The sequence below is a fragment of the Aedes aegypti genome, chromosome 1 (assembly GCF_002204515.2).
Source record: "Aedes aegypti strain LVP_AGWG chromosome 1, AaegL5.0 Primary Assembly, whole genome shotgun sequence".
NCBI lineage: Eukaryota > Metazoa > Arthropoda > Insecta > Diptera > Culicidae > Aedes > Aedes aegypti.
Window position 1 is genome coordinate 290,592,293 of NC_035107.1, and position 26,131 is coordinate 290,618,423.

At 41.2% G+C, this 26,131-nt stretch overlaps 1 protein-coding gene and 1 long non-coding RNA gene across 2 annotated transcripts; one reads left to right on the plus strand and one right to left on the minus strand.

The window, feature by feature from the left end:
- Window positions 1–3,982: 3,982 nt before the first annotated feature.
- LOC5576800 (aminopeptidase N) lies at window positions 3,983–7,184 on the plus strand. Its single transcript, XM_001662838.2, has 4 exons — window positions 3,983–4,692; window positions 4,749–5,389; window positions 5,458–6,800; window positions 6,858–7,184. The coding sequence occupies exons 1-4, from the start codon at window positions 4,034–4,036 to the stop codon at window positions 7,080–7,082; spliced, it is 2,868 nt and encodes a 955-aa protein (XP_001662888.1). The 5' UTR covers window positions 3,983–4,033; the 3' UTR covers window positions 7,083–7,184.
- Window positions 7,185–24,851: 17,667 nt separating this feature from the next.
- On the minus strand, window positions 24,852–25,444 carry LOC110674686. The gene is made up of 2 exons (XR_002499098.1): window positions 25,156–25,444; window positions 24,852–25,094 (listed from the first exon to the last, which is right to left on the minus strand). It is a non-coding gene; the product is annotated as an uncharacterized LOC110674686 (long non-coding RNA).
- Window positions 25,445–26,131: the final 687 nt, after the last annotated feature.

Here is a 26,131-nt window from a genome sequence, read left to right on the forward strand (position 1 = left end):
TCTTCAAAAGGATCTGAGTTTTCTAAGACTTTTTTCTAGAACCTCAGAGTTTATTTTGAAGATTTAGAAATAATCCTTTTGAGTATCTTGAGGCCAAGATGATCCTTTCGGATCCTGTGGAGTACCGGAGTAAGCCCTAAGTAATTTGAGAACAAATAATCATGAAATAGAGGACACTCATGATTCTGAAGAAAAATCTTTCAGAATTCTGTAAAGACTCTCTTCAGGATATGGTCAAAACTCTTTTCAGGATTCGATGAAGAACCTCTTTAGGAATCAGTGAATGATTTCACAAGTATTCGGTGAAATATCTTTTCAGGATTCGGTGAAGTATCCTTTCAGGATTTTAAGATGAATTCCTCTGATGATTCAGTGAAAAATCACTTCAGGATTCGGGAAATCCTGAATCCTTTCGATTCTGTACAGAATCATATTAGGATTATGAGTAGAATTCTCTTAGTATACCGAGGATAGCTCTTTCAATATTCTTAGGAATATTACTGTCAGAATTCTGAGGAGAATCTCTCTTAGGATTCGGAGGAGAATCTCTCTCAGGGTTCGAAGAAGAGCCCCTCTTGGGATTCGAAGGAGAATTCCTATCAGAATTCTGAGGAGAATTTCAGCAAATTAGGGAGAAGAAACTCTCTTAGAACTAGAAAAAGGATTCCTGTTAGGATTCGGAGGAGAATCCCTCTTAAGATTTGGAGATTCGAAAAAGAATCCCTCTCAGGGGAGCATTCCTCTCAAGTTTTGAAAGGAAATTTCTCTTGTGGTTCTGAGAAGGACTTCTTCCTCCTGGTTCTTCCATCAGGATTCGAAGGAAGATCCGGATCAGAAATCTGAGGAGCACCCATTTCAAAATTTGGAAGATTCTGAGGAGTGTCTTTCTCAGGGTTCTGAGAAGAATACCTCTCAGGGTTCTGAGAAAAAATCTTCTCAGTATTTTGAAGAGAATACTTTTCAGCATGCTGGGGAGAATTAAGATTAATTAAGATTAACACTTACAATCTACAGTGATTCGTCTGCACTTTCAACCGGTTTCAAACCCCTCTGAAATTCACTTTTTATAGACTGATACTTCTGCATCAAGCACTCCTGCGATCCGATCGCGCTTTAGAGTACATTTTAATTCCTTCTCCTTTTTATTAACCTTATTTATCATAAAATACATATTAAAGGGTAGCCAATTGAATCTGACGCGCTAACAGTTGGAAAATCCCTTTCAACGTTCAGAGGAGAATCACTCTCACGATTCGAAGGATTCTGAGGAGCATTACTCTCAAGATTCGGAGGCAGGTTTTGTGAAATTTAACGAACATTGACACCAAAGCCATTTTAAAAATTGGAGGAGAATCCCTATCAGGATTTGGAGGAGAATCTCACTGAGAAGTCAGAAGAGAATCCCTCCTGAGATAAGAAAGGTAATCCCTCTTTGGATTCGAAGGAAAATCTCTCTCAGGATTCGGAGGAGTATATCTCTGAGGATTCGGGGAAAATCCCTCTCAGGATTAGAAAAATCTCTCAGGATTTGGAGAATATCCCACTCAGAATGAGAATCTTTCTCTGGATTCTGAATTGACTCCCTGAAGAGTATCCTCTTCGGGATTGTGAAGACAACTTCTTTCGGGATTTTGAGGAGTATCCCTCCTAAGAATCTGGGGAAGATCTTTATAGGAAGTCTGTTACGAATTATTCCTGAGGAGAATCTCTCTAGGGATTCTAAGGAAAATCTCATTTGGGATTTGAGCATATTCTCTCTCGGAATTGTTGGAACAATTTGGAGAACAATGAGAAGAATGAGTTCATGATTTTGATGATAATATTTTGAGAATTCTTAAATTTTTGAGAAGAAATCTTTCCGAATTGTGAGAAGAGTCGTTTCAGGCTTCTGAAGACATTCATGTATTGATTTTCAGCATCATTTTGTATTCTGAAAGGAATCCTATCCGGATTGTTTCTTGGATACTTCGATAATATATAAGAATACTTAGCCAGAGAGTCTGCGTTCTCATTGCCTGGGATGGAGCAATGAGCAGGGACCGTCTGGCTTGGGTTGTATGTGATTTGACAAAGCACTCAATGCTTGGCGTATTTCATTATGTAGGTACGATGAGTGCTTTACCGCTTTCAATGACAGAACAGCCTGCAAAGAACTTAGACTGTCGGTAAATTGAGAAATGCTCGAGTGTAATGTATAGCTTAAGCAATATATACATAACATGGCATTTGAAGCATGAAGCAGGTACTATGTAAAATGTTATCATTATTAGCATTTATTGGCTTTTCTCGGTGAAAGCGATACTACTCAAAGTGGAAGGGAGCAAGGAAAGTAATGAAAGAATATGATGGATAGAATCGCAAGCGAGCGACGAGAGAAATGAATAGAAGTTGAAAACTAACAGAGGGCCATATATGAACAACACAATCGAAGCGACAAATCGTTGCCTAACGTCCTGGTTGTGAACGGCTAGATGTTGTAGTGTTGGTCACTACTAACACTAGACAGGCAAAAATTTGTCGCCTCGACCTGTTAACTATATTGTTCGGCGGATGTTTCAGTTCTATCGATCGGTGGCATATTTTCGGGGATTCATATGAAAGTCGCGTTACTTATTGGATTTTTCGCGCCTCGTCTCATATGCCCCTAATTCGCCCAAGTGATCTTTATTTGAACCGAAGTTTTTGAATTTCTTCGCCAATTGGATTTTAGTTCCAAAGTTTAATCACCGCATGACTTTATCATTATTAGCATTTATTGGCTTTTCTCGGTGAAAGCGATACTACTCAAAGTGGAAGGGAGCAAGGAAAGTAAAATGTTATTAGAACCAAAACCAGTTGCAGGCGCGTTTATTTAGATCGGTTTTTGTAAAACAAGGAACTTAAAAGGCGATGGAATTGGAAAAGACTAACACTTTTAATTTGGATAACTTTAGATTAATTAGAACACTCCTTTTGCTATCGACAGATAGTTTGACTGACGTGTGTAAGATTTGGAAATCATATTTCAACTAACTCCAATCTAGACCAGGTATAGCAATATATGATATATGCGAGTTCAAGAGCTATGATAAGAAGTACCTACTCATGAGAACAAGCATATTCAGAGTGATTCGTTTCTCTCGCTAGCTCAAGACTAGTGATAAGGAAGAATTATATAATGGGCAATCGATCGTAGGCGATCGAGAGAGATCAATACATTTTTCTTACATACTTCACTGTCGATTCTCGCTGATATGCCCGAATTCACTAGCAAACATAGGGGGGATGTACTTTGAACGTTAATGATCTGGTATTTTATAGATATTTTGCTGCATGGACAGCCTGTTTGATTTCTTGTTTGGCTTCATAAAAACTACACAGTTTGCTTCAAATATGTCAATTACTAAATATATCTGTTTTAAAATATTTTCTATTTGTGTAAAATTTATTATTTACGATAATTCAAAAGTGTATTTATGCAATGCTATTTCCCAAACTGCTGTGAAAATTTCAGTTCAATAAAAGTTGAGCAAAAGGTGTCTTAATTTAACCGCTTTGTATGAAAATAACGGTTAATGTGTACTTTATTATGTCCAGTACTGTGCGTTATCAACTGACCATACGGACATTGCATACCACGCAGTCCGTAAGCCATTGTCGCGACATTGATGATAATTCCCAGAGATTGTCCATTGAGTGCCATTAAATTTTGATTGATCAACTTGACAGGAAGGTGCAGATTAGCTACCAAAGAGACAACGTAAGGAATTTTCTTCACTACCTTGGAATCAGAATTTCCTGTTAAATCCTGATCGCATGTTGCGCACTCAAGTGCATTGCGCTTTTGGAAAAAAAAAAATGCATTTTCGCAGTTGAAAAGTATGGCATGTCGTTGACACGAGTCACACTGAGAACTCATCAGAGCTCCCGCCACCTGATAAGATAAGATAGTTTAATTGCTATTGATGTGTGGAGAGAGTCAGCAACTGTGATCTGACTTGGCCGTAGCTTCCAATTAACCGTTCAGTTCACCTGAATCGTGCAACCTGCCAGGATGTGGAAAGCTGCGATCTTGATTCTGAGTGTAACATCGGCCGTTTGGTCGGGAGTTCCCTTAGAGCGACAGAATCTTCCATCAACTCCCCGACAGGAGGTGCCTGTTTCCGGTTATCGGCTTCCAAACAACACTATTCCACTCCGGTACAACGTAGAACTGACAACGCACGTTCACGACCACCAAAGTCCGAATCAGTTTGATTTTAATGGAAAAGTCACAATTTGGCTGCGTGTCCTGGAAGAAAATGTACAGAATATTACGCTCCATTATCGTCAAATTACGGTAACCCATGTGAAGCTTACCGATGCCACCAATACAGTACTCGTGAACGATGACTCCAGCTTCACCACGGATGTCACCTACGAGTTCCTGGTCATTCTAGCGCCTTCGATTTTGAGGATCGGCGATTATTCACTAGAACTTGAATACCACGGAGAGCTCCGTACCGATAACGGGGGTTTCTACCGTTCGTCCTACACCGATGCCAGAGGAAATACTCGGTGGATTGCAACGACACAGTTCGAGTCGACGGATGCCCGACATGCGTTCCCGTGCTACGACGAACCTGGTACCCGAGCTCCTATCGGATTGAAATTAACGCATGGAAACGCATACCATGCCATCTCCAATATGCCCATCAAAAGTTCCTTGCCCTGGTAAGTGCCTTGTGCTACTCGAATGTACCAGAATTCGACAGATTTTATCATTCCAGGAATGCGACCTACACAGTTACCGAATTTGAGGATACCTTGGCAATGCAAACGTATCTGCTTGCATTTGTCGTTTCCGACTTTGCGTTCATCTCGAACACTGAGAACAAACAGTCTGTATATGCAAATCCCGTCTCAATTAGCAACGGAGATCTTAATTTTGCATTGGAAGCTGGGGTGAAAGTGATCAACGCTTTGGAGGACTATCTGCAAGTCAAGTACTCTTTCCCGAAACTGGACCAGATTGGAATTCCTGATTTCGCCGCCGGTGCAATGGAAAACTGGGGTCTGGTCACATACCGGGAAGAAGTTCTCATCTACAACTCTACGAAGTCTCCGATGGGCCAGCTGAAGCGCACGGCCTCAATCATTGCCCACGAATACGGACATCAGTTTTTCGGAAATCTGGTTTCCCCGAAATGGTGGAGCTATCTCTGGTTGAACGAAGGATTCGCCACCCTGATGCAATACATAGCCGCGGACAAGGCGTACCCGGACCTGCGCATCCAAGACATGGCTACCGTAGAAGCGCTCCAAAATGCTTTCCAATCAGATGCACTGGAAAATACCCGCCCCATGAATAGCTATGTCGAAACGCCAACTGCTATCTCGGCATTGTTTGATGATATCGCTTACGACAAATGTGAGTATCAATACGTAATGGTCATACTTGAAGGTATTTATAACGTTATCATCTATCTCGTTTGACAGCTGGTTCCGTTTTGAGGCAGCTACAACACGCTTTTGGTGACACGGTTTTCCGCGCTGGACTCAAGTACTATTTGGACGCCATGCAGTTCCAACCGGCAACCCCTGCTGACTTAGCTGCTGCATTGCAGAGAGCTGTAGATGATCACCAAGCACTTCCGTCGACCGTCAACGTCTCCGACATTATCAATTCATGGGCAGACCAGAGTGGCTATCCGGTACTCCACGTGAGACGAAATACAGACAACGTTATAACACTAAGCCAGGAACGATATCTCCTGAAGCGCTCCAAAGATGCCGTCAAGGGTACCTGGTATCTACCGTACAATATGGCTACCTCACAAGCTTCCGATTTCTCATCTACTCTTCCCCATGATTGGCTTATCGATCAGACGGTTGAATTGCGCCCTTCGGCAGCACTCAACTGGACCATTGATGACTGGGTTATCTTCAACAAGCAACAAACTGGTTATTATCGTGTCAACTATGATGACAAACTATGGGAACTGATAACTCACGAGCTCCATCACGGCAATCACAGCTCAATTCATCATCTAAATCGTGCGCAGCTGATTGATGACTCGCTGAATTTGGCTCGCTCCGGACACCTCAAATACGACATCACTCTAAAACTCATTCAGTACCTCACCAAAGAAGAAGAATACGTTCCTTGGGCATCGCTCAACAATGGCTTAGCGTACCTCAACCGAATGCTGGCTGGATCTAGCAAATACAACCTTTTCAAGAAATACGTCTGGGAACTGGTCGAACCGTCGTTCCACAAGTTTGGCCTCGAAAACAAACCCAGCGATACGCATTTCGCCAAACTAACACGAAATATCCTCATCAATTGGGCCTGCCAAGTGGGCTCGGAAGATTGTCTAACCCAAACCAATTCGCAACTGGCGGAAGTCGTTTCAAACAAAACCAAAGACATCGATCCAAACCTGAAGGGCGTCGTGTACTGCAATGGACTGCGCAACGCCGACCGGAACACATTCCAGTACGTATTGGATCGCATGCACCGGTCGCAGGATCCATCCGATCGGATGCTGCTCATCAGTGCCCTCGGATGTTCGGAAAACACTGCTCTGTTGGAGATGTATTTGGCAACATCGCTGGATGAGACTGGCGATTTTGGCTACCGTGGCCAGGAGCGATCCCGAGTGTTCAGCGCAGTGTACGTCAACGGAAGGGTTGGCCTAGAGACGGCCATGAAGTTTTTGGACGCCAATGCCGCTACCATCGATCGGTTGTACAACGGAGGAAGTTTCGGTGGACGGGCCATCGGTTCAGCCGTAACCGGAATGGCCAGGCGAGTCGTCAACAAGGAACAGTATGATGACGTAAGGATTCACATCGTTGCCGTGGTGGTACGTGTTTTGATTTTTCTCTCTTTCTAGTTCCTAGCAATGAACACCAGACTGGAATCTGCGGGTTATTTGAACGCTGGGGAACTGTCAACGGCAAAGGAGCTGTCCGGAGAAAACGTCCAGTGGACGAACACCTACTTCAACGTGATTGAAAGCTGGTTGGAAGCGAACGTCAAATCAGGAGCGGTGCGATTTGGAACCGCCTCCATGATGACGGTAACGACTGTAGCGGCATTGGTCGCAGTTCTGTTATAGATTCAGAATCTGTAGGACGTAGGATTGTCTGTTTCAGAGACCAGTATCTCATTACTAAGATCGAATAAAACTAGATGACGAATTGTCAGACAAATAACATGATGTAGAAGATTGTACTACTTTCCCAAGAATGTCGTTTTCCCCAATGCCAGTTCTCCGATTCTCACTTCCCAGAATACACGCTCAAAAAAGAGTTCTGGAAAACGTGAACTGACAAAAATACACCATGAACTACCACCCAAGCAGCACATATTGTTACAAGTAGCTTACAGCAACGGCTACTTAACATATTCAATAGTTGCAATATGATACATTTGCAACATGGAAAAATACTGCTGTAACCGAAAAAGCGCAAAAAGTCGAGCCTTATGTAACTTGTGTGTTCGTTACATTAGAAGTTTACAAGCGACTGCTATGTAATTTGTGGATTACGCATGGGTTTTCCTGCGACAAAATAAATGAAACGGCGTTGAAGTTGTTGTTACTTTCTGACAGTTTTGGAACCGAACAACCATTTTAGAATTGAATGTCAGTAAAAGTAATACGTATGATTTTCGAACGCGTAATTATTCACAAGTACAGTGACCCCACGCAGTTGAATCACCCACAATTTATGAATCAGCTGATTTCAAAAGACAAAATTATTATCAAACTTGTCACAAAACATCACAGAATTATTTTTACTGATAAGAAACTATGTGTGAAAATAATTCTGTGGTGTTTTGTGACAAGTTTGATAATAATTTTGTCTTTTGAAGTCAGCTGATTCATAAATTGTGGGTGATTCAACTGCGTGGGGTGACTGTACATAATTGATTTAACATGCCGATTTGAATTTGTGGTGAAATCAATCATTTTACTTGCTCAAACTTGACGCGCTCATAAAATAGATAATAATTTTTTATTGAATAACACATGATACCTGGATTGTTGAGATATTATTCCATTAGAACTGACAAAACAAATGAAAATTGACACTGTTACTCAAATCAGCAGTGTTTTTGATTTTAATTTAATGGATCATTGAAGGTAGTTTTTGTCAGTGCTCACCGCATCAAAACAAAGGCGCCACTGTATATGGGATTTTACATTGTGACAGCATTGCTGTTATGTCAAACACACAAGCCTACGGTGGCGCTATCTATGCTGATCCATTGTATGTTTTTAAAATCACGTTGTTTCGTATCCCGCTGGGGTTCACTCACACATATTTCATAACGCCGAAAATGACCATTTTTGACACCGACCCACCCCCTCGTAACGCTTTTTGTATGAACATTCTACAAATTTTGTATGAGCCGTAACATCAAGAGGACACCCACCCACCCCCTTCAGCGTTATGAAATTGAATAAGCCCCTGTTGGATTTTCTGAGTTGCCTATCATAAATCACCATTTTATTTCATCTTGCTGCAGAAACACTTCCGAATAACTGTTTAAGGACAGCCAATCTAAAATGATGAAAACTATTAAAAAGCTGTTAGGGAGGCTGCAAATTGTAAATTCAACAATATAAATTAATCACTGGAAAAATATCTATGCAAACAATAACTAGTCATAAAATAGTAAAGTTCATATATCAAAATTCACAATACGTATGAAAATTTTCGACATGTAGTGTTGACCACTGTCAGCAAGTTACTCGTTAGTTACACATTAGTTACCCAGAAATCTTATGTTATTTTGAAATTGATGTGTAACTATACTGAAACTGCCAATAAATTACACTGCTGTCAATAGGGGAAGAGGTATTCAAATGAACACCTAAACGATATAGTCTTCTTTTAATGGGAAAAACGGTGAATTTGCGATAAATCATCAAATAATGTGCAAAAATCCCCTAAGGCAGCGTCCATTAATTACGTAACGCTAAAATTGGAAATTTTTGACCACCTCCCCTCCACCCTCCGTAACGCTTTTTGTATGATTTTTTTTTTTAATTTTTGTATGAGCCCTAACGCTTGAGACCACTCCCCCCACCCCCTAGAGCGTTACGTAATTTGTGGATGCCGCCTAAGCCAATTGACTGGATCCTTACAAAAGTATGAAAATTAATTGCTTCGTCCAAGAAAGCACATGGTTTGTGACGTGTTCAAATGGCTCAAACAGCCAGGGATGCCATGTCAATTTTTCAAAAATCTGGAAGATTTTGAAAATTTGTCTGGAAAACTCTGGATTGCTTGTGTCGTACACAGAGAACCTTACAAATTATTTACAAAAGCTTAAAAAATCATTTCAAATTTTATCTGGATCATCATTGTAAAATGGGGCATCAAAAATCTGGAATGTTCCAGACAAATCTGGAAGGTTGGCAACGCTGCAAACAGCTCGAAAGCGTGTGCTACAATAAGGGCGCAAGTCGCATGATCGATTTCTCTTCATCGATCCTCTCTTCTGTGAATGCGGGTTTGTTAACAATTTTTAACTACAAGACGCTAGGAAGTAATGCAATCTTGCGTCCTGAGGTGAAACAACGAATTGAATTTAGAAATTGATTAATTTGTGCCAATATTAGGGACTGAGGGTAATATGCCCATGATAAGGAAAATAGCGTTTTAGATGTGGAAAACATGCTTTTTTATTATAATCGGATATACAAATATGTTCTTTATCAAATAGTAGAAACAACTTCCATCCATTTGAGTATTTCTAGGGTTAACAAATCAATTAAAAAAATGCGTGCTTATGGATGGGTCATCCATAAACCACGTAGTCATTTATTGGGGGAGGGGAGAGATTCTGCCCAATGACCACGGTCCATACAAATTGTAAATTTTGTGTATGGACAGATGACTACTAGGGGGAAGGTGGGTCTAAAATTGGGAAAAAATAACCGCGTTGTTAATGGTAGCGCCTTGTGCATTTCTGTGCTGTCACTTCAATAGGGCCTAACTAACATGACTGCTATCTCTTAATCGATTCTGCATATATAATGTATACCTACAGGCGTTTGTTCTGATGTTATTGTTCAATAATAGAAACATGCTGATGCGGAAATTTTACATTTGTAACGTTCTAATTTGCGCGTTACTTCAGCGTAGCATTACGTTAGGTAGAATTTGAATCACAGAGAACAGACATGCAGGCTCGAACAAAATTCCATCAAAATCATGTTTAAGGGTTAGAATCAATCATCAGCGACGCCAACGCAGAGAGCGCGACATACAAACTCGTTTCGACCACACGATGGCACTAGCGAACGTCAACATACATCGGCACACAAAGCAACGCTAGCGACAAGTGGCAATTTTTTATGGTGACAAAGTGTAAAAAAGCGGCATAATTGAAGCTTCTATATTCTGATGACAGCGCCGCGTAACAGGAGCATAACGACATACTTTGAAATGACCAGTACAAAGCTTAACACACGCTGACGATTAAAGATGAACGTCTGTTCTCTGTGTTTGAATTCAACAGCTGTTTTGGTGTTATGAAATAGGGGGGTGGGGGTTTTGCCCCCACGAGTTGATTAAAGTTTAGGTCCTTCGATAAGTTTTTCAAGGACAAATTTAACGTATTTAATGCACGTAATACAAACTATGACAGAACAAATTTGAAAAAAGAAGACAGCCACTGACTGCTGTGGCTTAACAAAACACAATCATTTACGGGATTGACTGTTTAACGAGAAACTTGCGACGATCGACGCGCCACAATAACTCGTGGACGGAGGGTATTAGAACTAAGTTGGAGATGTTGATTCCGAAATTTTGAAGTAAACATCACCTCCAAACACTAGCGATTTTGCGGTGGAGTTTTGACGTTTGATTACGAATTGTCTAGAGGACCCAAACACTTTAACGTTCAAGGATCCGTCATCGTAATCATCGAATCTTCAACAGCCATTTTTCTGTTCAAAACTGAAATTTACTCGTCGAAAATGTGTTTACTGTATAATAAAATACAGTGAACACATGAATATATTCATGATTTTGAACGAAAAAACTGCGTTTGACGAATAGAGATGTTAATTAACGCAGCAACACGAATTAAGACTAAGACAGCTAAATTTTCACATACTTTCATCGTCATTAAAATATAGGTAATGGAAATGTTCATTTTATGTTGGTGGTAAAACACACGAGCAAAGCAAACATTTTTGATTTTTTTTTATCGCAGTCCTTAAAACATCTATGAATGATTATAATCCCTTCGAAAACAGTTCTGAAGGTTTCTGCTTCGGCAACATATCATTACGATATTCACCTCATTGAAAAACCTCAACATTTCCGTGCCTAAAATTACATCAGCTTTAATTTCTGAACGTGGTTCTGACTTAAATTTATCTTCGTATCAACAAAAACACTCTTATTTATGCTCTAAATCATTCGTGCGTATTATTAAAACTTAATCGAAATTTGTTGTTCATGCGTAACAAGTTCGGTGTTCATTTTACCATCCTGTTCATTTTTTCACCCCTTCCCCTATGACAAATGGTAAACATACTTCATGCTGTTATACACATGTGACTTAGCAATCTATATGTAACCTAGCGTGTTATTTGTTTCTTTGCAACCACAGATTTAATTTCAATATAACTTATTCATTTTGATAGCTCTAGGTTAAGTTACAATGTAATAGTTTAGTAACCAAAATTGAAAATCATCAATAAGATATGCTACAAATTATCTGAAATGCAACGGCAATGTAATTTGTTTTATTTTTATAAAATATTGCATTTGTTACCAGTGCTACTTGGGCATCATGTTGACATGAACGTTCTCGGAACTAGGCAACGCGTTTACATAAACATGATCTAGTTCACGGTGCAGTTTTGCTTGTTGACGAGTTCAGTCTACTGTTCACGGATACGAGAACGGTTTTTTTTATCTGCGTACCTCATTTCCCAGAATAGTCCACTTAGCATAGTTTATTTATTTATTTATTTCATCAACCGACGTGGACAAGTACTTTTTACATAAACATATTTTTGTTTTATTTCTTAATGCTTGTATAAATTAAGAAATGTATAAAAAATATTAAAAAAAAATGAAGTGTAAGTAATATTTCATTTTGTTTTATTTTATGCGATTTCGCATGGATTTTAAGTATTATTTTAGATTTCGCCGAGACATGGTAAAGTCAATAGTGATTGTGAATGACCATCATTTGATTTAGTGGCCCATTTTTTGCATAATTTTTTCGATGATGATTTGTCAAGAATAGGCTACTATTAAATAGGATTTCGTAGTTTCCTAGAAGGAATGTAGAAGTTTAATTTTGATAAGATTTCTGTAGAATCAATACGTTGCGAAACGATATCATTTACAAATGTAACTCTTGCGATTTCACGCCGCTCTTTCAAAGTTTGCATTCTAATAGCATGCAGCGTGCTTTGTAGGGTGAAAGTGGTAATGATGTCCAACCATTGGCGTAAATACGGGGGGGCTAGGGGGGTCTTAGACCCCCCTAGAAAAGTTCAAGCCCCCCTTAGAAAATTTTTACTCTCATGCTAAGCATACGCTTTACTTAAGGGATTTTTTCGATCAGAAGGGTCAAGTCCCCTTTAGATTTGAGTTCAAGTTACGCTAATGTGTCCAACCTAATTTACGAAGAGCATTGAAGTAGCAATAGTGTTTGTACATATTACAATCTTTCTTCGTGTGTGATTGAGAAAGGAGACCATACAATGCTGCAATATTCCATGACTGATCTTAGATATGCAATATACGGAGTTTCAATTGTGTATGAGTCATGGAAATTGCAGCAGAAACGTTTCATGGACCCGAGCATGTCCTGTGAATGATTGTATTGTACTGGTCTACGTAAGAAAGCTTAGAATCTAAGATTACTCCTAAATCCCTAACTCTTTCACATTTTTCCACATTTTGATTTCTTAATGCAACTTAAATGGTGGTGTTGTTCTTTTTCTGCTAAATGGTATTAGGTTGCATTATTTTACATTCAGTTCTAATAGGCTTCTTTTGCATCATATGTAAAAAAATTCTATTTCATTGCGAAATACATTGATGTCTTCTTCATTTCTTATTTCCAGGTCGAGCTTCATGTCATCGGCATAAATTAATCAATAAACTTTGAGTTTATTCAAAATGAAGGAAATGTCGTTAGCGTACATGAGCATGAGCATGAGCATGATTGACCGCCCACAGATGCTACTCCGTTATTGCAAGAACAGCTGTACTTACACAGGAAACCACCAGACACCACTCGGGATCAGTAGCATCCTCAATGTGTAAGTACTGGTGCTTTCACTATTATAACAAACAATAACGGCACCGGCTGCATCCGAATGCAGGTCAATTTAGGGAATGGGAGGGAAATGTTGACGTGTTACTTGCTCTATGGAAGCCGAGGAGTCCTCTGCACTTCCACAAGAAAACACTGGATGTTTGGATATGGGAAAAGTTTGGGTAAAGGATTCGTTTTGGTAAACGATAAATACATAATTTCAAATGAATGCACCTAATAGGATTTGCGATATTACTCGATGAAAGCATTGAACAAGCGACAAGATCAAAGGATCAAACACTACTAGCGCGATCCGATGCTATTCCACCGTGCTACGCAAACGACGCGCGACATGTTTGATCCTGCCCTCATCGCCCGCCCCCATAGAAGCAAACGTCAAGGTCGATGGATCAAACAGAACACGGAAATGTTGTTAACGTACATGATAAAAAGAAGAGGTCCCAAATGAGAGCCTTGAGGGACACCCGAAGTGACTTGAATTGGTTTTGATTTGTTTCCTTTGAATTTTATGATTTGTTGGCGGTTAGTTGAATATGATTCAAGCCATTTCAGCAGTCATGGCTCGATTCCAATTTATTAGTAGTTTGTATATGCGATCAAATGCAATGCTTAAGTCCGTATAAAGAGCTTCTACGTGGTTTCCATTGTCTATCGCATCCAATGAATAGTCAACAAATTGAAGTAAATTTGTTGAGGTCGAGCGACCTTTAAAGAAGCCGTGTTGTGTGAGTTTTTCTATTTTTTATTTGAAGAAATAGTTTTTTGACTCGAAAAGTTTTGGAATACAAGAGATTATGGCAATACCTCGATAATTACGTATGTCAGATATTTTCGGCCAGATCCCGAGTAACACACATGTTATAATTGATGCATATTAACTCTTATATGACAAAATCGAGTCATATAAGAGATAATTTGCATCAAATATAACATGTGTGTTCCTTGGGATGTGGGCTTCGTGGCCATATTCAAGGGTTTATTAAAACGCCAAAACAATTGCGTTGTAAGTTCTTTTGCTACATTTTTCATAAATATTGGTGAAATCGTGTCAAGTCCTTTTGAAGCGTCCAAATTCATTAGAACGTCTGAAATTTCCCGCACATGGATTTGATTTATACCAATATCTCTAGAAAATTCCGGATAAAACGCAAAATATTTGCAATCGCGGTCTTCTTCCGAAAATGTAGATAGATTTTTTGGAAAAAAAAAAATGGCATATAGATTTCCAGCCCTGTCGTCCTGCTTAGTCGCGCTTAGTCGATGACTAAGAAGCTTTTTCTCATTTTTTGCTTAACGCTCTGTAGGAAATCAATTGAAAATTCAAGCTGTATCATCTACCTCAAATAATTTGACTTTGTTTCATGTGGATCAGGTGCAACTTAACACCCTGTATGACATCAATCGAAGTTGTCAAGCTGTGTAGTGATTGTAGTGACCTTATCTCAAATATGTGGGTGATCATCTTAATGCCCTGGAGGACATCATTTAGTAATTTCAAACTCTATAAGCGCCCTAGAGTAATTTGATCTTATCGTATGTAGATCAGGTGCATCTTAACGCCCTACAGGACATGAATTGAAAATTCCAAACACCCTGGAGTAACTTGACCTTATTTCACGTAGATCAAATACATTCTAACGCCCTGTGTAACACCAATCGATCAAACTGATTCAACGCTCTGGAGTAATTTTACTTTATTTCACACAGATCTTTGCGAGATTTGGAGCATCTAAACGCCCTGTATAAAAAAAACTATCGAAATTTCCTTGCCGTATCCACGCCTTGAAGTTATTTGACCTTACTCCATGTATATTAGGTGCATCTTAACGCCCTGTATGGCATCGATCGAAACTGTCAAGCTGTATTAACGCCCTGAAATAATTTTAAATTGCCTCAAATAGATCATCTGCACCTTAACTCCATTTGGGGCAACATTTAATGATTCCAAACGGTATAAACTGTTAGAAGTTACAGCGGTGCACCCCTCGTCAATCTAAATACCTTGGTTGTGTACCTGAATTTGTAGTGACCTTGCACACCATCATTTCTTTTGTTTGATCATCAATAATAATAAAAACGTTTAACTTGCAACCGCGCGTGTTTTTCAATTGCGAGAAGTTTTACGTGTCCGTTCCGGGTTTATTCCTTCTAACCAACGCGAATCCACTGTCGAACCTGTCCACCTTGACCCACAGGTTATGGGCCCAGTGGAGGTTTTAAGGAAAAGTTATTTTTCGCTCTAAACGAGGAAAAAGTTTTTTGGCTGAAAGTTCGGCGTTCGGAACGGGAAGGGCGTCATCGCCATCGTCGTCGTCGGTCGCGGCATAGTGTGTGTGAGAGCCGGCGCCGTGTGTACACCGACAGTGCAAAAGTTGTTTTCATTTCGTTGATTAGTCGTCGGTTGTGTGTTGGACGAGTGACGGAAAATGGATTCAATCAGCAAGTTCGCGAAGCTGAATAATCAGAACTGGCTATCCTGGAAATTCAGGATGGAGATGCTCCTGACCAGGGAGGAGCTCTTCTACACGATCGATGCGCCCAAGCCGGAGCCTGTCACCGATCAATGGAGCAAGGATGACAAAAAGGCTCGAGCGACGATGGGGTTATGTATTGAAGATAACCAATACAGCCTCATAAAAACAGCTCAGTCCGCTCTCGAGTTCTGGAATAATTTACAGAAGTATCACGAAAAAGTCACCGTGACTTCTAGAGTGTCCCTTCTCAAAAAGTTATGCAGCTTGAACTTGCGAGAAGGTGGTGATTTGGAGGCGCATCTCTTCGAAGTGAACGATCTTTTCGATCGATTGGCTAACGCCGGCCAGGACTTGGAGAATCAGCTGAAAATTGCCATGATCCTGAGGAGTTTGCCCGACTCCTATAGCGGGCTGGTCACAGCGCTGGAAAGTAGACCAGATGAGGACTTGACAGTCGAGCTGGTCCGATCGAAACTCTTGGACGAGTACGAGCGTCGGAAGGAGCGATCCGGTCATGGTTCATCCGGCGAAGCGAAGGCGATGAAGAGCGGCATGAAGTCGCACAGTGTTGTGAAGGAGAAGTCCGAAATTGAGTGCTTCTTTTGTAAGAAGAAGGGCCACATGAAGCGAGACTGCTTGCGGTTTCAGGCCTTGAAGAGCAAAAGTGACAATCGAGAAGAAGAACAAAAGAAGAAAAGTGATCGCCCAAAGGCTAAACAAGTCAAGGAGAAAAGCTCTAGTGCGGTGTTGTTCATGGCCGGCGGGAAGAGGCAATGTTGCTGGGTTGTGGACAGCGGTGCTAGCAGCCACATGAGCAATGACCGAAGTGTGTTTACCTCGCTCAGTGAAGAGAGCGCCCCAGAAGTGGTTCTTGCGGACGGATCCATAGTTCAATCGGTCGGATGTGGTACATGTGTGCTGACTGGGGTTGACGGCTGTGGAAATGCAGTGGACATTACTCTCACGGAAGTACTTTTTGTGCCATCGTTGAACAGTAATTTGCTTTCGGTTGCAAAGCTGGCTGCTAAGGGCTTCGTTGTGTTTTTCGGACAAGACTGTTGTGACATTTGCGATCGATCCGGAAATGTTAAAGTGAAGGGTGCCAGATCGGATAGTCTATACCATCTGAAAACGGTGGAGACAGTGATGAAAGTTGACAGTAAGCAGCACAACGAATTTTGTCAACACCAGTGGCATCGCCGCTTCGGCCACCGCGATCCTTCGAGTATTGATAGAATGAATAAGGAGAAGTTAGTGGATGGCTTGAAACTGAAAGATAGTGGAATCCGGTTGACCTGCGAATCGTGTTTGGAGGGGAAGCTGTCGCGAACGTCGATCCCGAAGACGGCTGAAAGAGCGTCCACGCAAGTTTTGGATTTGGTGCACACAGACCTATGTGGGCCTATGCGCACTGCAACACCCAGCGGCAACCGATTCCTGATGACCATCATTGATGATTTCAGCAGGTATGCGGTCGTGTATCTTCTCGCCCGGAAGCTCATCGAGTATGTCAGGTACGTGCAAAATTTATTTGGTAGAAAGCCGCGAGTGGTTCGCTCTGACGGAGGCGGCGAGTATGATAACAAGAAGCTTCAAAGCTTCTTCGCCGAGGAGGGGATCAAGGTACAGTTTACCACCCCCTACACCCCACAACAAAATGGGGTGGCAGAGAGGCGGAATAGGTACCTGCAGGAGATGGCAACCACAATGCTGCTCGATGCGAAGCTTGATACAAAATATTGGGGCGAAGCGGTGCTAGCCGCTACTTATCTGCAGAACAGATTGCCCTCGCGCTCGGTGGATACGACTCCTTTTGAAAAGTGGTTCGAGAAGAAACCAGATGTTCGGCACTTGAGGGTATACGGGTCGCAAGCGTGGGTTCACATCCCAGATGTGAAGCGCGGCAAATTTGAAAGTAAAGCTCGCAAACTAACGTTCATAGGCTACTCAGAACAACATAAGGGGTATCGTTTTGTAGATTTGGCAACCGAGAACGTCATTATTAGCCGTGACGCCAAATTTTTGGAATTTGATGCTGTTCCTCGGGATGAAGAGGAAACGGATCCAATTACCGATGGTGTCGAATGGCTTGCCACGCAGGACGGTGAGCGGGATCGGTCGGTAGTCGAACCGGTGTTGGGGTCGACAGATGTAAGCGATGCTGAGGATGAGGATGGGGCATTCGACAGCCCCGATAGCCAACCAAGCGATGATGATGCTAGTGAGTGTGAGCAATTTTTCGATTTGAGCTCCAGTTCCGCTCTGAATGATCCTCTGAACATCAAACAGGATTCCGAGGAAAACCCCCAGAGTGACAAGAGTAGTCGAGCTTCCCGTAAAACCCGTAACAAGTTGCCTGATAAATACAGCGATTTCGTCGTAGGATTTGCCACTCATGCGTTGGCGGAACCAGAGTCGTATATCGAAGCAATGAAGTGTCCAGAGCGAAAATCTTGGAAAGAGGCTATGGATGAAGAAATGTCTTCGCACAAGGAAAACGGTACCTGGGAGTTGGTACCCCTACCACCCGGGAAAAAGGTCATCGGAAGTCGCTGGGTGTACAAAGCGAAGATGGACGAATCCGGACAAGTCGTGCGGCTTAAGGCTCGAGTCGTGGCACAAGGGCATACGCAGCGTTTTGGAGTGGACTTCAACGAAGTTTTTGCGCCGGTAATCCGCCACACTACGTTGAGGACCTTGCTTGCTCTAGCTGGCAGAGACGGGATGAACCTTATGCATTTGGATGTTCGAACGGCATATTTGTATGGCGATATTAGCGAAGAGGTGTACATGCGGCAGCCTGCTGGGTACGTCGTTCGCGGACAGGAGGAGATGGTGTGCCGTTTACGCCGGAGCATTTACGGCCTCCATCAGTCGGCTAGGTGTTGGCACAAGAAGTTATCCGAAGTTCTGAAGGGAATAGGTTTTGCTCCAAGTTCTGCCGACCCGTGCTTGTATATTGCTATGAGAAGCGAAAGTGTTGTCTACCTGATCGTCTACGTTGACGATATGTTAGTCGCTTGTGCTGATAAGAAGGAGTTAACACGAGTCCACGATCAACTGAAGAAGCATTTCGACGTTAACTGTCTCGGCAACGCGAAGCATTTTCTGGGCTTGGAGGTAACCAAGGACTCGCAAGGAGTGTACAACTTGAGCTTGCAATCGTACATCAAGAGATTGATCGTGGCATTTGGTATGAAGGAAGCTAAAGTGGCCCGGACACCGATGGACCAAGGGTACCTCAAAGACACGACCAATAGCGAAGCAATGAAGGATATCACTATGTACCGCAGTCTCGTTGGTGCCCTGATGTACGTCGCGGTCTGCGTAAGGCCCGACATCGCCGCCGGTGTTGGCATTTTGGGCCGCAAGTTCAGCCAACCATCTGAGAGAGATTGGACAGCAGCGAAGCGTGTACTCCGCTATTTGAAGGGTACAGTCGATTGGAAATTAAGGCTCGGTGGATCAAGCGAAGCTGAATTCGAAGCCTACTCGGATTCCGACTGGGCTGGGGATCCAAGTACCCGAAAGTCGACCACTGGTTTTGTTGTCTTCTTCGCAGGAGGAGCTGTCTCCTGGGCGAGCCGGCGGCAGGACTGCGTGAGCCTCTCGTCCATGGAGGCAGAATATGTGGCATTAGGAGAGACGTGCCAGGAGGTGCTATGGATGAGGCGTTTGCTTGAGGACTTAGGCGAAAAGCAGAAGAAGGCTACTGTTGTACACGAAGACAACCAAGGTTGTCTAGCCTTCGTACAATCTGACAAGACCAGCAAGAGATCCAAACACATCAATACGAAAGAATGCTTCATCCGTGACCTGTGCGAGCGAGGGGCAGTCAAGCTTGAGTACTGCCCGAGCGATGCGATGCGTGCAGACATTTTCACCAAACCCTTGGGGACTGTGAAGCACCATGGCTTCGCGAAACTGATTGGCCTTCAAGGCATCCGAGGGGAAACCGCTGAGGAGGAGTGTTAGAAGTTACAGCGGTGCACCCCTCGTCAATCTAAATACCTTGGTTGTGTACCTGAATTTGTAGTGACCTTGCACACCATCATTTCTTTTGTTTGATCATCAATAATAATAAAAACGTTTAACTTGCAACCGCGCGTGTTTTTCAATTGCGAGAAGTTTTACGTGTCCGTTCCGGGTTTATTCCTTCTAACCAACGCGAATCCACTGTCGAACCTGTCCACCTTGACCCACATAAACACCATGGCGTAATTTGTGTGTATCCTTTGTCGTCAGGTGCATCTTGACGATATGTAGGGCATTAACTGTTAATAACTAGCTTAATCAATGATCAATGATCGCCCTGGATTAATTTCACCTTATTCCTTCTAGATCAGGTGCATGTTAACGCCCTTTAGGACATCAATCGAAAATTTCAAGCTTTTTGAACTCCCTGGTGTAATTTAACTGTATTACACATAGATCTTTGCAAGTTCTGGAGCATATTTACATCATAAGAAAATCAATCGAAGTTTCCGTACTGGATCAACGCCCTAGAGTAATTTGAGAGTTCTGTTTGATCTTTCGACCTTGACACTTGCTTTTGCCGGGGCGAGCGACGAGGGCAGGATCAAACATGTCGCGCGATGGTCTAGTAAGTGAAAAAGTGGCGTGATCGGTGAGTTCGGTTGGAGTAACTGAAAAAGTGCCGCGATCGGTTAGTTCTGTTTGATCCTTCGACCTTGACGCTTGCTCCTGGGCAGTGCGTCAAGAAAGCCCGAACAGTTTTTTTTTATTCTTTTTGGGTCGCGCGCTTATTTTTTTTTTCCTGAGTGCTTTTTTTAGCCGAGCAAACGAGTGAAGCCGAAAGTGGATTGTGGCTGCTCAGTCAAGGATAACGGATCAATTGGTGAGCTCGTTTCATGCTACTATTTCTAATCTATAAAATATGTATGACTGCACATTCAATCGTTACAATGGTGGGATGTAAATATGATTTTTCAACAAACTATGGATGGTTCGTCACTGTGAGTGTCGACACAAACTCTGATTCATGATTTATTTATGTTTAACATTTTTTTTTTTCAGAACACCTCTTATATACCTTTATTTTTGTAATTAAAAAAACTTTGAATGGTTCGACACTACAAGTGTAGACTTGCGAAAGGTTCACTTTATTCAACAAACTTTGGATGGTTCGCCACTGTAAGTGTCGGCATAAGAATAAGAGTGTTCTATGATGTCCCAACCAATCGAGTTTTTTGTTTTTTTTTTCAAATGAGTAAAATATAATAACACATGCTTTCGTCCTGACAGCTGTAGGAATGTTACATTTAGGTATTTGTTCAACAAACTTTGAATGGTTCGTCACCTCAAGTGTCGGCATAATTTTCCTCTACATAGAAATTATATGAACAATTATATTTACGTTTAAGCATGTATATATCTCACAAATCATTGTTTATCATGGTCTAATCGCTTATCAAAGTGAATCCTATGACCCAACGATCCTCCCCATTAACAAACATCCCTCCCAGTAACCTTTGTGGAGATGCAGAGGCAAACACGGTCTCCAAAAAGCAAAGGTTACACACTAACATTCCTTCCCCCAATCCCACCTGACTGCAAGGACGTGGCCGGCGCCGTTATTGACCCTGTATAAATAGAGGCACTGAATTATGCACACTGAAGAAGATTATGGCCAATCCCAGCCGAACTTCTAGTTGATTCTTTGTGCATTTTCACTGACTTCGATCAATCACGGAATAGCAACCATTGATATGTGTAGTCAGTCTAAGCTAAGCTAAGCTAAGCTGGATCAACGCCCTAGAGTAATTTGACTTTATCCTACGTAGATTATGTGCATTTTCACGCCTTGTATGACATTAATCTCAATTGTCAAGCTGTACCAACTCCTTGCAGTAATTTGATCTTGCCGCAAATAGCTGAGCTGCATCTTAACGCCCTGTAGGACATCAATCATAAATTACTAGCAGCATCAACGTCGTGGAGTAAATTGAATATATTCCAAATAGATCTGATGTATTTGAAGTGTATTTGAGCTGGAGCATCTTAACGCCCTGAAAACAATCAATCAAAATGTCTCAGCTGTTTAAACGGGCAGGAGTAATTTTATATTGTGACATGTAGATCAGCTGCATTGTAATGCCCTGTTTGACATCTATTGCGAATTCTAACGGTTTCTACGACCTGGACAAATTTGACCTTATCTTATGTAGATCAAGTACATCTTAACACCCTGTATCAATTAAAAATTCCATGCTCTATCAAGGATCTGGAGTAATTTGACCTTATCCCACGTAAATTAGCTGCATATCAACGTCCTGTATGACATAAATAGAAATTGTCGACCTGTATTAACGCCCTTTGAACTTAATTTGATCTTGTCTCATGTAGGCCATCTTAATTCCCTATAAAACATTATTTGAAAATTTAAAGTTTTATCAACGCTTTACAGTAAATTGACCTCAGGTCACATAGATCAGGTGCATCTTAACGCTTTGTATGTCAACAATCGAAATTGTCAAGCTGTATAAACACCCTGGAGTAATCAGGAGCATATTAACGCCCTGTAGAAAATCATTCGAAATTTCCAAGATTTACGCCTCATGTCACCAATAAATTTTGAAATCTTAGTACAGTCAGGTCTTCTCTTAGACACTACCACCCACTTTACGCCCACCGTCATTTCTCTCTCACTCTGGATAAATAATAAAATACTAGTGGCAATAACTTTCGTAATATGCTTTAGTATATTGAAACGCGCTTATACTCCGTTTGGCATAAAGTCAATTGGCATAATGGCCGTTCGGCATATTTAGTATGAATATCGGCATTTTTTGAAGCTTTTACCAAGATCAACACCAAAGAGCCCATATCAAAAATTTTTGATAGGTACTCAACAAACGTGGTGTTTGTTCAGAGATTTGTCAAGCGACAAAGAAATTTATGACGGGTCTGGTGAAAGGTCTTTTCAGAATAATAATTTTCTCCACATCCCAGAACATAGAGAATCTTTGAGCTTGCTGTGATTTAGCAAAGAAAGATAGCACTGCAGGATAAGCTTTTGTCACAAGCACCAAAATACTACTATTTGCTAAATTAAGGGTTGCCGTTGAAAATGTAAAAATCGACTACTTCAGCCAACTTGCCACAGAATGCAAACTCAATAGGTCGTATGAATAAACTGAGCAAAAGCTTTTACTTTACTCAGATCCACCTGTCAGATCATTTTCTTCAGCATTTACTCAACTTGGTATGATAAAACTGAGAACTTGAGCATTTACTTTTCGAACATCGGGATTCGTATGAATAAAGCGGTAAAAGCTGAGTAAATGCTCAAAAAATCCTGAGTCACCTACTGACCATGCTCAGATGGAAAAAAGCGCGAAAGTTACGTTTAAAATTGTAAAAAATGGAGATGTATTCGAACGTTTTCAACATTTTACCGATATCTCCGTATAGCTGACATGGAAACCTCTCAAAAATCAATTTTTGAACCGATTTTTCTTTATATGAAAGATTTGGAACCCTGGAAATTTTGTAAGTATGGCCATTCTGGACACAAGGGCACCTGGAACCTATGTCGGAACTTTTGCATTTTTGCCAAATGAATAGGCCATGCAGAAATGTATTACAAAATTATGAGTATTTGTATGAAAAGGAAATCTTTTAACTTTGAGCGCTATTTTCTCAATGCCTACTTTTTCCATCTGGGACAGTTATGCCTTTATGGGCAGTACGTAGATACTCTATGCTGGGAAGTCAAGAAAATGTTCAATCCTCGATCGATGGGATTCGACGCTCAGCTTGGTTTTGCTGAATAATTACGCGTTTATTGCTACAGCTATTTGAGCTTCCCAAACAAAAAATATTATGGGTTCATTCACAAATTTCATAACGCCAAAAATGGGCACATTTGATACTCACCCCATTTGTTAACAAGCCCTATATCCAAAATTTGGGAAATTTGAAAATATAATGAATTGGATCACTCATGAATTATGTTTTTTTTTATCCTCATAGAGGTTTTAGTGTCGACAATTTAGAACTTTTGATCGCAAATGCAATTTTAAGACCAGTCAAATCCTTCTGGATTTTCACAAGAATTCCTCCCGAATTAAAACTAAAAATCTTCCAGAGACTCATTCAGAGATTTCTTTAGGAATTCCCACTAGAATTCCTCCAGAGATTTTACCAAAAATTCATCCAACATAATCTCTACAGTAATGAAGTTCCGATAAGACCTACCTTCAGCAATTCCAACAGGAATTCTGCAAAGATGTTCTCCATGGATACCTCGAAGATTATTCTACGGATTTCTCTACATATTTCGCAAAAGTTCATGCAGAAATGTCACCAGTGATTTTTACAAGAATTTCCCCAGTAAAATCTTTACTGGGATTCCTCCAGCGATTTCTCCAACGATTCCTCCGGACAATTTACCAAGAACCCTTCCAAGGATTGCTCCAGAAAATCCTGCAGTAATTCTTCAAGCGGTTTCTTCTGATATTTCTTTAGGAATCCATCTAGAATTCTTCCAGTTTGTCTTTTAACCATTTTTTTTTTCTCAAGAATTCTTGTATGTGCCTTCTGAACATGTCAAGTATACGAAGTAGTTTTTTGAAATCTTAAAATAGCCTGTGTGGATGAATATCCGTAAGAATTTGTGGAGAGATTATCGAAAAATTGTTGGAAAAATGTTGGTAATCTTGAGCGAATTCCCTAAAACGTTCCTGAACGAATCCATCATTTGTCAATTTATTTTCAGATAACTAGTTTTTTAGAGGACCTAGATAGTCAAAGCGACAAAAGTGCAGTTATAAAGCATTCCACAGGTCAAGGATCTTTACTGGTTGGAAATTTCTTCGACTTCCTGCGTATAGAGTATATTCGTAATTCCCACGATATACATGGCAAAAAATACTAAGCTGAAATATAAGCTTTCCACCCGGAGGGACTTGCCGCCAGAAAAAAGAAGTAGTTTATCTGGAAAAGTCTCTTTAAAACCCTGAGGATATTTATGCCGTATTTTCAATGAATTGGAGTCGGAATTGTTGGCAAAGCCAATGGATTAGGACTCTACGAAACTTCTCAAGAAGCAATTATCTCATGGCTAGGATATGTTAACAGTTTATTCATTTCTTTAACAGCCAAGTGGGGATGTGGTCCCTGAATCTGGTAGCCTGCATCGCGAACCCACTCAGGACAGATCGTTTGTTCTTCTTTCTTTCCATTGCTGAAACTTGTCGACCAGGATGTTCAATCGACTCCGCTGGGGTTCCGAATGGCGTCAACGTGGCCTTTCACTTGGACACCGATTCTGTTGAAGGGCATTGTCATCTGTTCTCCACTGAGGGCTGTTTAGGAGAGTCAGAAATATAATTAAATCACGAAATAACATAAGTACAAAGCACTTACCGTAGCGAGCGGACCGGTTGGGTGTTCTCCACGCACCAATTTGTAGTCCTTGCTGGTGTACTAGTGTCCTGCGTTCACCGACGCTTCCCCGTTAGGCGATTTTTCTGCGTTCACCGACGCTTCTCCGGTAGGCGTGATGCTAATAAATATGTTCCGCCGGGGTGTGCATCAGCAAGCGGCAGCAAATCAAGCAACTCACACTTTTTCCCTAGCATGGCAAAAGATCCGCCAAAGCACTACTGGATTTTTTGCGAAATCGGATACCCAAAACAAAAACAACATTCTTGACAGAGTAAAAGCTATGTTCGAATTTCGAACTTACTCTGAGTAAAGTATAGTTTTATTCATACGTTTTTGAGTAAATGCTCAAAGACTTTACTTAAACCAGGTTGAGCATGAGCAAATGCTCGGTTTTATTCATATGACCTAATGTGTATAACAATTCATATCAACAAAGTTTATAACACATTCTACGCTCAAAAGTCGCGTCGTAATTTAGATAAGTATTGTATTTTACCATATAAGAGAAACGAAGAATTTCGTGTAGAAACTGCAAGTATGTTGACACGCAAAAACGTCATTTTTGTAACGCTGTGTAGCAGATAATAATAAAGGGAACGATTTAAGAACATTTCGTTGTGGATGGAGCTCTGTCCCAGTTGGGACGTAACACATGATGGAAACTAGGGGAACTTACGTATTGTCGGCAGCCTGAGCAGCTGAACTTTTAAGAGGGCAATTTTACGCAACAATAGGGCACAACAATGGATCATTGAAGGTAGTTTTTGCAAGTGCTCACCGCATCAAAACAAAGGCGCCACTATATATGGGATTTAACATTGTGACCGCATTGCTGTTATGTCAAACACACAAGATTATGGTGGCGCTATCTATGCTTTTCATAGCGGCCGTTTTGGTTATTTTAATGATCCATTAGCAGCAGACACCTTAACTACACTTGAGCACTCTTCATTTG